This window comes from Sarcophilus harrisii, chromosome 4 (genome assembly GCF_902635505.1).
Source record: "Sarcophilus harrisii chromosome 4, mSarHar1.11, whole genome shotgun sequence".
Lineage (NCBI taxonomy): Eukaryota > Metazoa > Chordata > Mammalia > Dasyuromorphia > Dasyuridae > Sarcophilus > Sarcophilus harrisii.
Genome location: NC_045429.1, coordinates 172,822,358 through 172,837,496, shown reverse-complemented (window position 1 = coordinate 172,837,496; position 15,139 = coordinate 172,822,358). Strand labels below are relative to the sequence as shown.

Below are 15,139 nucleotides of genomic sequence, written 5' to 3'. Positions count from 1 at the left end.
CAAGGAAAAGAGGTGGTACCTGAACAAAGTCAAGAAGGAAATTAGGAATTCTAAAAGTCAGAAATGAAGGGGAATGCATTCCAACTATGGAGGACAGTCTGCAAAGGCACTGGCAGAAAAGTCATGTCTGAGGAAGTACAAGAAGGCAAATTTGACTGGATCAAAGAATAAGTGAAGTGATGTATGATCAGGTTGGAAAAGTAAGTTGAGGCCAGGTTGTAAAGAGCTTCAAAGGACAAACATGAGTATTCATTTGGTCTTAGAAGAAAAGTCACTGAAGTTTATTGCCCAGGAGTGTGACATGATCAGTCTTTAGGAGTATCATATTTGGAGCTGTGTGAAGAATGAATTAGAGAGGTGGGAAAATACTTAGGCAAGAAGACCAATTAGGAGGCTAGTATTAAAATGAGGAGCACCCAAACTAATATAGGACTACATGAAAGGAGAGAAAACAGATGTGAGAGATGTTATTAGTAAAATTAACAAGACTTTGGAACTGATTGTGAGTGAGAATGAAGAATGGATACCAAGATTTTGATCCTGGCTTATTACTAGAAACATAATGGTGCCCCTGACAAAAACAGGAATGTTTGGAAGAGGGGTGGTTTTTGGTGAAAAATATTGAAGTCTGTTATCCTGTAATGCTATTCTACCATGTTTAAATGAGCCTATGAGATAGCTCACAACACTTGTCTTTCAGTACTATATATACCCAAACATTCAGGCTTTGATCACCAGAGGCTTATCTATAATCAGAGCCCTTTGTCTTCAAAATGTTGGCTAGGATCATATAATTAGGTATCATCAAATGCCAAATACATAATACATCATCCTTTGTTTGCCTCTAAGATAGAATGTAAGTATAAATCAGTTTTTAATCTTTTTCCAGATTATAAACAAAGTTGTGTTATTATTAATGTAAAAGTTAAACACAAGAAGATGCTGATTATGATGACCACATATTTAAAATCAGCCGGAGTCAGAAATTCAGGTTAGGGGAAAATCTTCAAACTTTATTCTTTATGGAGGTGAAGAAGAATGGTGATCGCAATGTGTGCAGTTGTGACAAGCCAGCAGACTCTCCCTGCCTCTCTTCCTGCCCCTCTACCACCACCCACCAAAATTGTCATTTCCTATACAACACATCAGGACTTGCACAAAGAGTGGGCAGGGGCCATTCTTTCTCCAAGCATATATATTAATAGAGTATGATCCAATTACTATTTAGCCTCACATGCTTGGGACCTCAGTGCATCAACTTGAGCTTCAGTCCATTGCATCTCCTGCTTTCTTTTGTTTTAGAACACAGGTGGTCATGCCATCCCTGACTCCTCAGGGAGGTCAGAGCCCCCAAGGGGAGGTGATCACACCCTCCCTGACTTCTCAGGAAGGGAAGTGAAAGCACTAAAAAGGAGATGATCATGCCCTTCCTGAAATCTCAGGAAGGGAGATGAAAAGCACCAAAGGGAAGTGAGGAGTACTAGCGGGTTTTTGGGCTGAAGGCTCTTATTATGCACAAACCCATCAGCATGGGAGGTATTACACAAGCATATAGCAATAACGCAGAGGCTATTAGTGATGACCCTCCCCTCAGTCAGTGCAGGCTTGATGTGGTGTAACAGACATGAATTGTACATGCAAGTAGCAGTATAACAAACAATATAAATCAACATGGTATTGTAAAAGATTACCAGAAGTCCTAGAAGGAGGGTATGTAAACAACAGTCACACATACGCCTTCTTCAGCAGCCAAGAGACAGTCCAAAACCAATCTATTGTCCATTGCTTCACATGTCAGGGAATCCAATGATCCCCCCAAGTTTTTGAAGTCCTGCAAAAGTCTTTTTATGTGTTAGGGAATCCAATGATTCCAGCAGATTTTGAAGTCTTGTAACAGTCTTATAATTTCTTAGAGAATCCAATGATTCCTGAGGGTTTTCAAGTCCTATGTCTCAGAGAATCCAATGATTCCTGAGGGTTTTTAAGTCCAACAATTTTCAATGTCCATGAGTCAAACGCCATAACTGCCATGCTCTTTCAATGGTGAGCACAATCAGCAACAGAACCACTCGATATTTCTTGGGTCTTCTCCTTTGTTTCAAGGGTCTTCTCCGTCTCTCTGTGATGGACAAGACGAATATGGCTCATTGGCACCCATCGGATTCCTTCTCCACCTGTAGAGATAAACCCTCTCCCTCAAGCAGTTAACCTATCTGGTCTCTTCCATTCACCACTTTCTGGGTCTCTCCACATCACCTGGCGATTATCTAAAGATAGTGGAGCTGCTCACACTGGACACTACTTTTCCAGTGTGTTATAAAACCTGTCTGCCGGAGCCAGTGCATCTTTGTCAAAAATCAAGAAGTTAATAGTATAAAGGGTTAGATTTAGAAGTTCTCTAGGGTTACCTGTGGCTCCCCCTTTCTTTTGTTTTTGGAGGAGTATCTTAATGTCTCTGTTTTTCCTCTCTACTATTGCCTGTCCTTGGGGATTAAAAAGTATGCCAGTGGTGTGTAAAATCTTATACTGTGCACAAAAGTGTGCAAAATGTTTGGAAGTATATGCAGGATCATTATCTATTTTTATTGCTTGTGGCACACCCATAATTGCAAATGATTGTATGAGGAATTCAGTGACCACTAGGGCTGTCTCTTTTGCTGCTGGTATTGCAAAAGTGAATCCTGAACAGGTGTCTACCACAACGTGGATAAAAGACAGGTGACCAAAAGATTTCTAATGGGTCACAGCCATTTGCCAGATTTCACTGGGTCTCAAACCATGAGGGTTCTTCCCTGGAGGCAGTGTAGGAGCGTGGAAAGGAAGGCAAGCCATACAGGCTTTTACTATGCTCCTAGCTTCCTCTCTTGTTATTCCAAATTGTAAACGTAAAGCTCGAGCAGCCTGATGATATTTAGAATGAGATTCCTGGGCTTCTTGGAATAAAGGAGTATTGAAAAACATAGTTAGAAGGCTATCTGCTTTTGAATTACCATCAAAAATGGGACCTGGAAGTCCACTATGAGAGTGGACATGCAAAATATAAATCTTACCTGGATGCTTTCTCACTTGCTCTTGAAGTTTCTTAAAGAACTGATATATATATTAGAGGCTGAAAATTTAATTTGGGCTGTGGCAATTCTTTGTACCATATCTACTGAATAGGCCGAATCAGATATTATATTTATGTCTCCTAGATAAGTAAGAGCTAGAATGATTGCATACAATTCATTCTGCTGAGTGGACTGAAAAGGAGTTCTGACTACTCTATAGTCAAGTCATGAGAGTATACAGCACAAATATTATGTTTGGATGCATCTGTAAAGATAGTTGGTCCTTTAAGAGGAACTTTAGAAACTTTTTCTTCAAGAATCCATCGCCAATTATGTAATAGTGGAGACCTATGTGTAAAATTTGGAGCCATGGCTAATAAAATTTGCCACTCTGGGATGGTCTCACAGCACACATTAATTTGTGTATTGGTATATCTTGTCAGGTCTTATCCCAGATAATTGTACTGCTCACTTAATGGCTTTTAATAAAATTCTAGCCACAAGCACTGGGTAAGGAGTAAGGCTTGTACTGGCAGGTTTACCTACTCTATCACACTGTCTCCTTGATGAAAGACTGCAGTGGGTGCCTCTTGTGTGGCAAAAACTGATATTTCTAAGGGTTTTTGAGTGATTCTTTCAACCATATTGGATAAAGCCAGTTCAACTTTTCTCAAAGCCTCTTGAGCTTCTTTTGTAAACTGGCATGGTGAATTTAAAGCACTGTCTCCCCTTAAAATATCATATAATGGTTGCAATTGATAGGTAGTCAGGCCTAACACTGATCGCATCCATTGGATATCTCCTATCAGTTTCTGAAAATCATCATCTCTGTTCTTAAGGACAGTTTTTGTACTGTAAGCAGCTTAGGGTATACTTCATATCCTAAATATTGAAAAGGAGCATGTCTTTGAATTTTTTCTGGAGCTATGTACAATTTGTAATTCCTTAGTGTTTCTATGGTCTTTTGTAGACATGCTTCTAACATTTGTTCCTCAGGTGCACATCCCAGTATATCATCCATATAATGTAATAGCATCACTTTTGGAAATGCTTTTCTTACTGGAGCAAGAGCAGCAGCAACATACATTTGACACATAGTGGGACTGTTTTTCATTCCCTGTGGCAAAACTGTCCGTTTATATCTTTTATAAGGCTCAGCTAAGTTAATGCTGGGCACTGAAAAGGCAAATCTTTTCATATCCTCCTTATCCAGAGGGATAGAATAGAAACAATCCTTAATATCTATGACCCAAAGAGGCCATTCTCTAGGCAATTGAGTAGGAGAGGGAAGTCCAGACTGAAGAGTTGCCATGGTTTCCATCTGTTCTTAAATCAGTCAACATCCTCCATTTTCCAGATTTCTTTCTTACAACAAATACTGGGTAATTCCAAGGACTTAGAGAAGGTTGTAAGTGTCCTTGGTCAAGTTGCTCCTGTACTATCTAATAAGGCCTGAATTTTATCACTAGCTAAGGGCCACTGTTCTATCCACACTGGTGTATCACTTTTCCATTGGATAGGAATAGGTGAAAGTGTTGGCAGGCCTTCAACAGCAGCCCTGCCTAAAAAAAATCAAAGCACTCATATGTATTCCTAATTGTTGTAAAATGTCTCTTCCCCACAGATTGATGGGCATTTTTTCAACTCTAAAAGGAGTAAAAACTCCTGTTTTGCCTTCAAAAGTCCATCTCATAGGGGCAGCACTAACTTCAGCTGCTATTGATCCTCCTACGCCAGACATGTAGGTGTCTGCTTTAATCTTTGGCCAGTGACTGAGCCAATTGGCACCGCTAATGACTGTGCGATCTGCACCTGTGTCTACCAATCCTTCTAATGGTAGGCCATTTATATAGATCGTGAGCATAGGTTGGTCAGCTGTTACAGCTGCTGTCTAGTATATTCCTGGATTTTGTGGCCTGGAGTCAGAATCTGGGCAACTATCTCCAAGTTGCTTATTAGGATTCTGTATGAGTAAACCTGATGCTACTACTTCTCCTGGGTGATAAGTCACACATTGTCTACCTGTATTAGAGACTGGGATATTATCTACACATTCCCCAGTTTCCCACATCAGTGTGTGTATGGACACTGTTTTGTACGTACAAAAAGGAGGTGAAATAGTCAAGCCTACTGTGCCTGGAGGCAAGGGATCCATAGGCTAGAGAGAAACAGATTTCACCTCTCCAGGAGGTATCTCAGTTGTCTCAGCTTCATACAACTCTATTCTCCCCAATTGTAATCCCTTTCTCCCATCAGGTTGTTTTCTGGCTGATTGATTGTGTAATCCCTTTCTCCCATCATATGGCTTCCTGGCTGATTGGTCATGTCTGGGTACTGGACTTTTAGGCACTCTCTGGGTGCACTATTGGCTGCCATCATGCCCCAAGTGTTTTTTGCCTGGCGCCCTGGAGCTGGGCCCCTCATCCCGTTTCCCTGAATCTGTCTACATTCTGGGTCTCAATGGAAGCCTCGGTTGCATTTTGGACATGGGGTATTGGGTCTTGTTCTCCCACCCTGTTTTCTCACTCACTTTCAGATGCCCTACTTTACCACACTGAAAGCATTGACAAGTCTCTCTGGAAGTCCTTTGCCAGAAGGGACCCTGTCTTCCCATGTTGGGATCTTAGGTAGTCTGCATCATAGCCTGGCTATAAAAGGCATTTGTGCCTACTGTGGCACAGCGTCTTATGAGCTGCTCTAAAGGATCATCCTTGCACAATCCTAGTATAATTCTTCTGCAAACCTCATTAGCATTTTCCTTAGCAAGTTGCCTTATCAAAATGTCTGTTACTGCATTTTCATCATTAGTTCTTGTGATAGCTGTCTGCAAACATCCCACAAAGTCAGCAAAGGGTTCATTTGGCCCTTGTGTTATTTTTGTGAAGGCCCTACTCTTCTCGTCTTTATTGTGGAGAGAAGCCCATCTTTGATAGCATTAGCAGCAATTTGCTCATATGCTGCTATGGAATAATTAATCTGTACTGTGACGTCTGCATAGGAACCTACACCTGTTATTAGGTCACAGGTGATTGCAGCATGAACTGCACTTTGACTATTTTGTTGGGCTTGTATCCTACAGAGCTTACTATATTCAGAAAGCCACAAGTAGTTTTATCCAGGTTCTAGATATACCCTTGCTATAGATTTCCAGTCATTAGGGATCAAGATTTCAAAAGCCAAATTCTGTAATAACATCTTAACATAAGCTGATGTAGTCCCATAAAGAGTGCAAACCTTTTTCAGGTCTTTGAGGATTTCTATATCAAAAGGAATGTATTTTCTACTTTCTTGACCTGAAGAGTTAAACTGTTGAATCACAGGAAAAATGTGAGGTTAGAGCTCAGTTACATCTCTCCCTTCCACCTTGGCCTTAATTAGTCACTTTTGCAATCTAGTCATAGGAGTGGTTGGATGCTGGGGGGGATGTGCTGGTGCTGTCATTGCTCCCCACCCCCACCCCCACCACTACCTGTCCTCCCTCCATCCTGGAGGGTGGAATTGATGGAGGAGAGTCAATTACCTGCTCCTAAGGTGGGGCTGAAGCTGCCTCACATTCACCACATTCTTGATCCTCACTTAAGTCTCCATGCCCTGTGGGGATATGGTCATTAATCTGTTCATTGTCTTCCTCCTTTTCCTTAGGCTTCCTCATCTGGCTGTTCCTAGAACTTTTCTTTTTTCTATAACTTATACGATTTTTAAGACCAGCTGTATTATATTGTACACATAGAATGCCTCGATGAAAATTGAATGAGGACTGTTTTGTTGTAATATGCGGAGAGCTGTTGCCCAATTAATGTCCAATTATCTGGAGAGATTTGTTCTTCCTCTAAGAACCAAGGAGAGGTGCGTTTTAATGTGCCCAGAAGTCTAGCTATCCGTTCCCAAGTTATAAGTAGCCCTTGTTCTTCTATCAGCTTAAGCATGCTTTCTATAGCACCACTCCTGGGTGGGGATGAGGGAGTTGGGGAGGATGATGAATCTTTAGCTAGCATCTGTCCCATTTCAGCCAAAAAAGGTTACTAGTTTAGTCTTTAAGAAAATAAGTTCCCTGTTTGTCTATTACAATACTCACCTAAGTTCCTGGTCACCAGAGACTTCTTCAGTGAAAGTAGGGTCCTTGGTTCCCATACTTGGGCGCCAAATGTGATGACCGCATATTTTAAAATCAGCCAGAGTCAGGAATTCAGGTTAGGGGAAAATCTTCAATCTTTATTCTTTATGGAGGTGAAGAAGGATAGTGATCGCAATGTGTGCAGCTACAACAAGAAGCCAGCCAGCAGACTCTCCCCGCCTCTCTTCCTGCCCCTCTGCTGCCACCCACCAAAATCGTCATTTCCTATACAACACATCAGGACTTGCACAAAGAGTGGGTGGGGGCCATTCTTTCTCCAAGCATATATATTAATAGAGTATGGTCCAATTACTATTTAGCCTCACATGCTTGGGACCTCAGTGCATCAACTCAAGCTTCAGCCCATTACAGCTGATCTTAAAAGATTTTGTTCTGGTTTTTGTGTTTTATCTATATAATAATCATATTTATAAAGTTTTGTGAATGTGTGTTCTATGAAATTGTTGGATTAAAATAAGCACTTTAACTCCTTGTACAAATAGAAGTGACAACCTGATTTAAAAAAAAAAAAAACTTAAAAGAAAATTAGATTTGTACATAGTATTTTCAGCTGCATATGTATTTTATTTAATGATAAAGATATTAAATGTTTAAAGGAACTGTATAAATCTACGATTTTTTTTATTATGATTTTTTTTTCAGCTGGAAAATTAATCATTGCACCTCTGATATTGGTTTTGGGACTGGCACTTGGGGCCATAGCCGTTGTAATAGGTAAGGTTAATTTTTTTCCTCAATTATATATTACAGATATGGGAACTCTTTTAGAATGATGAAAACATGAGAAGTAACAGGAATCAGTTATTGTGACATGCTTATATTTCTGTTGACTATTTGAAAGAATTGACTTTGTTCTAGCAGTAGAAAAATTAGTTATCCGGGAAAATAGTCATCCCCTGATTATTAAGAGCAGTAGTCATAGAGTCCCAGTCCTGATACAAGTTTTAGGTGCTTTAGCAAAAGGTACTTCATCTCTCCAATTAATCAAATGATATCGTTCTTTTGAGTAAAGTGCTTCATATACTTTTAAAACACTATATAAATATGAGCTCCTCTTAACTGTAATTATTAAGTTCAGGTTTAGTGGAAGTATGGTATAGTAAATAGAAAGTTGGTCTTAAGGGGCAGAAAGATAGTACCTCTGATAATATCCTGACTTAATGACCATGGTCAAGTCACTTAAGCTCTCAATAACTCCAGAGAATTCTCTGAAACTACAAATTGCAAAGAAGATCTATCTATATCAATAGAAATAGTCTATCTGTATTAACAGAAGTTCTTTATTGGGAGTTGCCTACATCAATAAAGTAATAGGTTTGATTTTTTTTTAATAGTCTATTTTAGTGCTTTAAAAAAACCCTAAGATTTCATTATGATGTGCAGTGTACCAAGAAGGTAGATCTTCATGAGTTGTTGTGTTCAAAATATATCATCATCTTCTGGTAAACTTTATGGAGATGGTCAATTCTGCAACTGGCTAGTCAAATACCATGATGACAAATATAGATTGTTACTGGACTTGTATATAAAGCCACAATAAGCCCTTCTAGTGTTTGCCTCCTTTGGAATAGCCTTGGAGAACTAGGGCCAGATCCAGATCATCATGGAACATGAGAGTAAGACTTAGTGGAGGCAATAGACTTAGTTTAATAAATAATTCACTATCAAATTTTCTCTTTTTCATAACTCTAGGCATAATGGTTTAAGAAATTTATTTTTTGACTTACATCAAAGGAATAAGAATTTACTTTTAGACATTTATTTTAACTGAAAGTGACCTATGTAAAAATAGTGTTTAATATGAAAATGGTCACAACAAGAAAGTAACATATGAAATCTATTATGTTATTGTGTATTTATTTAAAGAAAAAAATTAATTATAATATTTGGCTCTGGAAAGTTATTTGTAATAAACTTTTGAGGTCTTACCTTATATATTTAAAGATTCAAATATTTTCATTTAATTAAAATTAAAAATGTCATAATAGATTTATTCAAAGGAAGATGCTTGGGATCAAGTCAACTGTTCATATGGTCTAAGAAAATTGATATTACAGGATATGAAATAGCATTCTAACTTCCCTAAACATCCTTGTAAAATGAAAATAGGCTTTAACAACTTGAGGGCGGAGTTTTTGATCTCTCACAAATTAGAAAGGATTCTCAATGACTTTGTTGAATAAATTTTGAACAATATTAAAAGGATGATAATTTATGTATAGTTTATCAATCACAAAAAATAAACTTCATGATATAAAGTATATCATTATCTAATAATATTGGTTTCTTTTTTCCAGGTTTATTTGTATTTCCCATCTATTGCCTTTGTAAAAAGCAAAGAAAAAGATCACGGACAGGTATGCCCTGGTGAAAAGCAAACTTTTTTCATCCGCACTGATCTGAGCCCTGCCAAGGGTTATACAAAATGGTGCAATGAAGAACATGGGCATCCATATACAAGTCACCATCCTGAAAACTGAGAGGGACTTTTTGCCATCTCCTCTTCTTTTGATTCACTGCTGCAGGCCCAAATGCCTCCTTGCTATGGTGCACTCCAAAAATGGTAGCCTCCTCCTTTCCCCCTTTCTGATTGCTGCTTTTAAAAAAAAATCAAGAAGCTGCTCTCCAGGTTACTTTCATAGACTTCTATATTTAAACTATAACCCTTCCTATTGTCCTATTAAGAAAGCATTTTTGTTAACAACATGTAGCTTATCTGTTTAGAATTTCTATGAAAAATAGATGAAAATAATTTAAATTGTCTTTATGTCCTGAACACTGAATCTTCTGCTCATCTTTTGGGACTTGTTCTGAATAGCTCGTGTCCATGTCTACCATTAATCAAAGTCAAATTTCAGAAGACAGAGGCTCATCATATTATCCATTTATTTCTACCTATGGACCAAGCAGTGTGATTCAGCCATTTGGCAGGAGTTGCAGTTGCCAAAAATCTCAGTGCCTAAGAGGGAACTAATGAAAACAAATTAATAAGAAGAAGCATGTGGCTTAGTGAAACTCTTATGTAGATATGTAAGGAAATATGTATTAGAGTTGGTCCCAATAACATAATAGTTGTTGAGTCACATGGTACTATAATATTCTTCCATATTGTCATAGGGCTGTTTGAGATTGGACTTAAGTTTTCTGTTGTCTCAGAATATACAAGATCAATGTGGAAGATATCCAAGAAATCTCCTCTTACTATTAAAAAAAATAGATAATGTAATTTAAGTAAAATATCAAATTTTGTGGACCAATAGAATTGATATAATGGTCTAAGAAGCTTAGTCCTTATTTTCCTTTTGGTGCATACTTTACTGTGCATAGAACAATATGAATTTCCATGAAAATACATGAGAATTTCATTAGTCAATCCAAAGAATAGGTTTTATTTGAAATGAAAACTTCTTTAAATCTAAAAATCCTTTATAGAATCAGAAAATTTTAAAATTGTGGTCCTAAAGAATTGTACTTAAGATTAAAATTCTGTATTCTTTCCTCTCCCTCCTTTATTTGATCTTGGACTTTTCACAGAAACAAGATTTGTTTTCAGATGTAAGTCTCATGCCTGCTGTTCAAACTTTTGTTAGTGTGTTAGTGATATTTTTGTGGAAGGGGTTCACTAAAAACAAGGTTCCTGTGATCATGATTATATACTTTTAAAATGCAAACAAACAAAACCCCAAATCTGCTGCTAGAGAAGAAAATGGAGAAAATAAATGAAGGAAAATGTTTCTGGAAGTGTTTCAGATCCCCAATTTCTTCGAGAACAAGGAGACATGGATTAATATTTGCCAACCCTTGTTTTAATCATGAAAGTTCACTGGCAGAGTGAACAAAATGGAGCCCAAGAAACTCAAGTTCTTTATAACTGCCTCCACAACTTTAAAATCTAGCTGTGTACCATGGATATAACATTTCATTGATCAGTGTCAATTTCTTTTTTGAAACACTTGATATCCATACACATAGTTGCTCTTTATTGGATTCCAAATGATGAGAGAAAGTGTCATTTTGGGCTGAACTGATGATAGGGTACTTTACTTGTATCAGTCTTGAGACAGTTTGCTTTCATTTTTTTCTCATTTAATGCACTGTATGGGCATAATAGACCTCCTGGAGTAATCATCCATTTCATAGTGAAGATGTACTATCCTTTAATGGTTCTGGAAAAACATCTTTTGAAAGAGTAAACTTCATATAAGAAAAGTAGTACTATTGTTTCAAATAGTACCAAGTTTGAAAGGGTTTCCAGGTAAAACCCCTATATTTATATGTCTTAAACTTGTATCTTTGCAAGGCATATTTTCCTGACTTGGGCCTTTGTTTTTATAATTTATGTATATAAGCATTTGCCCTCAATCTTGTATGTGTGCATATATGAATGTACATATGTATGTTATACATATATATGTTTATGTAAAATCTTTTTATGGTTGCATATAATTGTATGCACACATATGGGCTAGTTGAATAGTATATGTCTGGTCCTAGATAATCTATTTTCTTAGGTCCATTATATCTGTTGTCTATGGCTTACTCAGGGATTTGTATTCCTTCCTTTAAATAACTTATCTTTAGGGGGGTATTTTTATATTATTTAGAAAACTTTCCAACTTCTGGATGGTAGAGTTGGCATCTGATATGAAGTCAGTAAAAACTTTTAGTACTTTGAATTATTTCTGCATTTGGTTGCACAGGATTTCCATTATTCTGTTTTACTGATTTTTTAAAAATTAATTTATACATTTGTCACAGCAGAAAGTTGATATACCTACCCTTTTCTTTCAAGTAGCTTGAAGTAATAATTTCTGAAGTTTTGGCAGTAGTATGATGAAGAACTTTAAAAAAGAAAATAGAATGAAAGTAATTTTTTATTTTTACTTTAGTGCCATCATTGAGGGTAAAACCCTATCTATGACTTGTATGTGAATTTTAATTTTTCAAAAAATCCACTGTTAGAAAAATTTTAGTAGCATGTTTACAAAAATATCTTTTGTAGTGTTTTAGTGTAATCAAGTAGAGGAAAAAAATTTGGTTTCTGCTGTATTTAGTCGTGGCATTTTATTTCGTATCTAAAGGCATTTGCCAAAAAAAAAAAAAAAAAAAAATTAAATGACCATTGTAAATTATGCATAGCATGTGCTTTTCTATCATTCTCCTGGTCTAAAGAAACTGAAAAGACTTAATCTAGAAGAAAGTTATGGTTGCATTTTTGTTTTAAGGACAGGGTGCTTATTTTCCATATACATTTCATCTACTCAGTTTTTCAAATTGGATACCTTGCCAAAATAAGGAGCTAGAAGAAAATTTTCATCTTTTCTGTTAAAAAAAAATATGAGTGAATGCCAATAGTTTGACAAAGCAAGAGTATATTTGTCAGATTGCCTCATTGTTTTACAATAATCTATTGAAATAATGAAATTTTAGAAATAAAAATTACTCTATAAAGCTGAGAATACTTTTCCCAACATATTACCATTTTCCCTAACATACTATCATTTTCACATTTACTGTCTCACTGTGTCATTCATTATTAAAAGTCTATTGAAATGTTAGTAGGTTAATGATACTTGATTTTGTTATTGTCATGAAAAGTCAGACTAATTCAATAAGTATCAAGATGAAGTATGGAATACTTCATACTTGCAAGGTCTCAGGATATATTGATTTTCTTCACAATATATCAAGTGATGATATAACATTTATTTTAGCCCATTAAAATTCTTTGTGACTTGAGGTTAAGAGAAAATCTGTATATTTTGATGTTCTGGCACCAGATATCATTTATTTCCTGTCTTCGATTTCCTGATAGAAGGTATTGTATCCTGATACCTGGACAGACAGGATACAACCCAAGATACCAAGGATTACAACCTGCTATCTGATTGTATTCTTGTTGCTGAGGTATCAAGATTCAGTGGTGCCCACAAAACTATAGCTACCTGCATCTCCCAGCCCTTTCTTTTTGAATGGGTGGCCTTACTGCTCCCCTAAATTCCTCACTTTGTAATCTCCTTTATTTTATTCACTTTTGCTCTTCTCTCTATTCCTTTTGGCTACTCCCTGCTTTCCTTACTCCTTGACTTCCACCCCATAGAAACACACTTCTTATTGAAGAAATAATGAAAAAAAAATAGATTTCTGACATGTTACAAAGGAAAACAGTATTCTTTTCTTACTTTCTCTGCATGTGTTGAAAACTAGAGTATTCCTACCAAGCTGATAAAACTACTTATATATTACATAGAATGTTTTTAATTCTTGATTTTATTGCTGCTTGTTATATTTGTATTTATATTTTTAAAAGGTTAAAAAATGGATAACACTGTATTTAAAATAAGTTTTCTTTCTTACTGAATCCCATAAGAACTTTCATACTAAAAGCCATAGTAATATTTTAAACTCTTAAACAAAATGTATTATATGCCTTAAAAATCAAGTTGTCATATCAAAACCTGTGTTTAGCCCTATTTTGTTTCAGAGAACAAAAGGTGATTGATTCATTTTTGTCACTGAATTCTATACCATTTGTAGTGAATTTGTTTTATTTTTCTTAAGAACACAATATAAATATAGCCTTAAAGTTAGCAAATGCACTTTAAAGTCCTCTAAAGTCCTCTGTGCCACTTGAATAATTAGGTTATTATGAAGTTGGGGTTTATAAAGCTATGCAAAATTGGTTTTAAAAATATTTTTCCATTGGCTATTCAAGATACATATTTTGTTTCCTTAAGAGAATGTAGAAGAGTTTACAAATGTTTTACACTTTATTTTTACTTCCAAACAAAAATTAAAGCTGTAAAACAGATGAAATGGACACACCATTAAAGGTCTATGTCACCTGAACTAAGAAAACTTTTAGGGTAAAAATGGTTTAAATATTAGGCAGATAGAAAACTTAATCTTAGCAATTTGTATCAGAAGTTCCATGATAGATACAATGTTTATTAATAACCTAGTTGAAGTATTTATTTGAAAACATTTGATGCCCTTTATAATCTCATTATAAGAAAATGGTGCAACAAGGCCCTTTATTAAAGAATATAGTAACTAGATTTCCTTTAACTAATAAAAAAAAAGTTATAACTACCAACAGCTAATTCAAACATGTTGAATTTTCAATTATGTTTATTCCTTGCTGTTTCTTATTATTACTTAAAATAAGTTCATGGTCCTTTCTGAGTACACAAACCTATAGTCCCTATCATGTGTCAAAATAGGAGGAATCAAAAGAAGGAGGCCTCAGGGAAGCAAAGAAGTTGGGAGACTATGTCTTTCCCCAAGTTGAATTTTTGTTGGAGATAGAATATGGAAAACATTGATGCATACATTTAATTTGAAGCAAGCAAGTCTGACATTTTTGGCTATTTCATGATCTGAGATAATACTTTTTTAGGCAAACTATGAATTTATAATTTGACTTTTTAAAATTTAAAAATTAGAAAACAAAAGACCATTCCTTCATTCCCTTAAGACTAGCTTTAGAAGCTAAGATTAACATACATGTTACACTCTAATTGTCCTAGTAGGCATTTCTTTATGTGGTTATCATGGTTCTGTATATATAATTAAACTTTTTGTCCATCCAAGTCAACATCATTGTGTCTATAGCCATGTTACAATGGAGTTTTGAAAAGAAGTACACAATGGATAGTTTCAGGATCTGCCTCTGACACTTTTGTGACCCTACACAAGTCATAAGTTTCTTAATACCCCAAGGAACTCTCAAGACTTTTAACATTCAGTACAGTTGCTAGTCTACTTCAGTAGTAGAAGTTTCTCAACTCCACAGGTCCCCCATACCAATAAAATTACAGGCTCTAACAAATGTAACTGGGTTTTAATATAGTTCTAATGTTTTCAGCAGGGCAAATATTAATTGCATGTGTTTTTATTGAAGTAAAGCTCAAATAAGAAAGCCATTTGCCTTAGCAATCACTGAAAAAAAAAT

General features: G+C 36.0%; 1 protein-coding gene across 1 annotated transcript in view; it reads left to right on the top strand.

Moving 5' to 3' along the window:
- Window positions 1–13,313, top strand: part of RNF217 (ring finger protein 217) — a 145,928-nt gene extending 132,615 nt beyond the window's left edge. Inside the window, exons 5-6 of the mRNA XM_031964332.1 lie at window positions 7,828–7,899; window positions 9,483–13,313. Of these exons, the coding sequence (XP_031820192.1) occupies window positions 7,828–7,899; window positions 9,483–9,556 (146 nt within the window). The 3' untranslated portion in view covers window positions 9,557–13,313. The remainder of the gene's footprint in view (window positions 1–7,827; window positions 7,900–9,482) is intronic.
- Window positions 13,314–15,139: the final 1,826 nt, after the last annotated feature.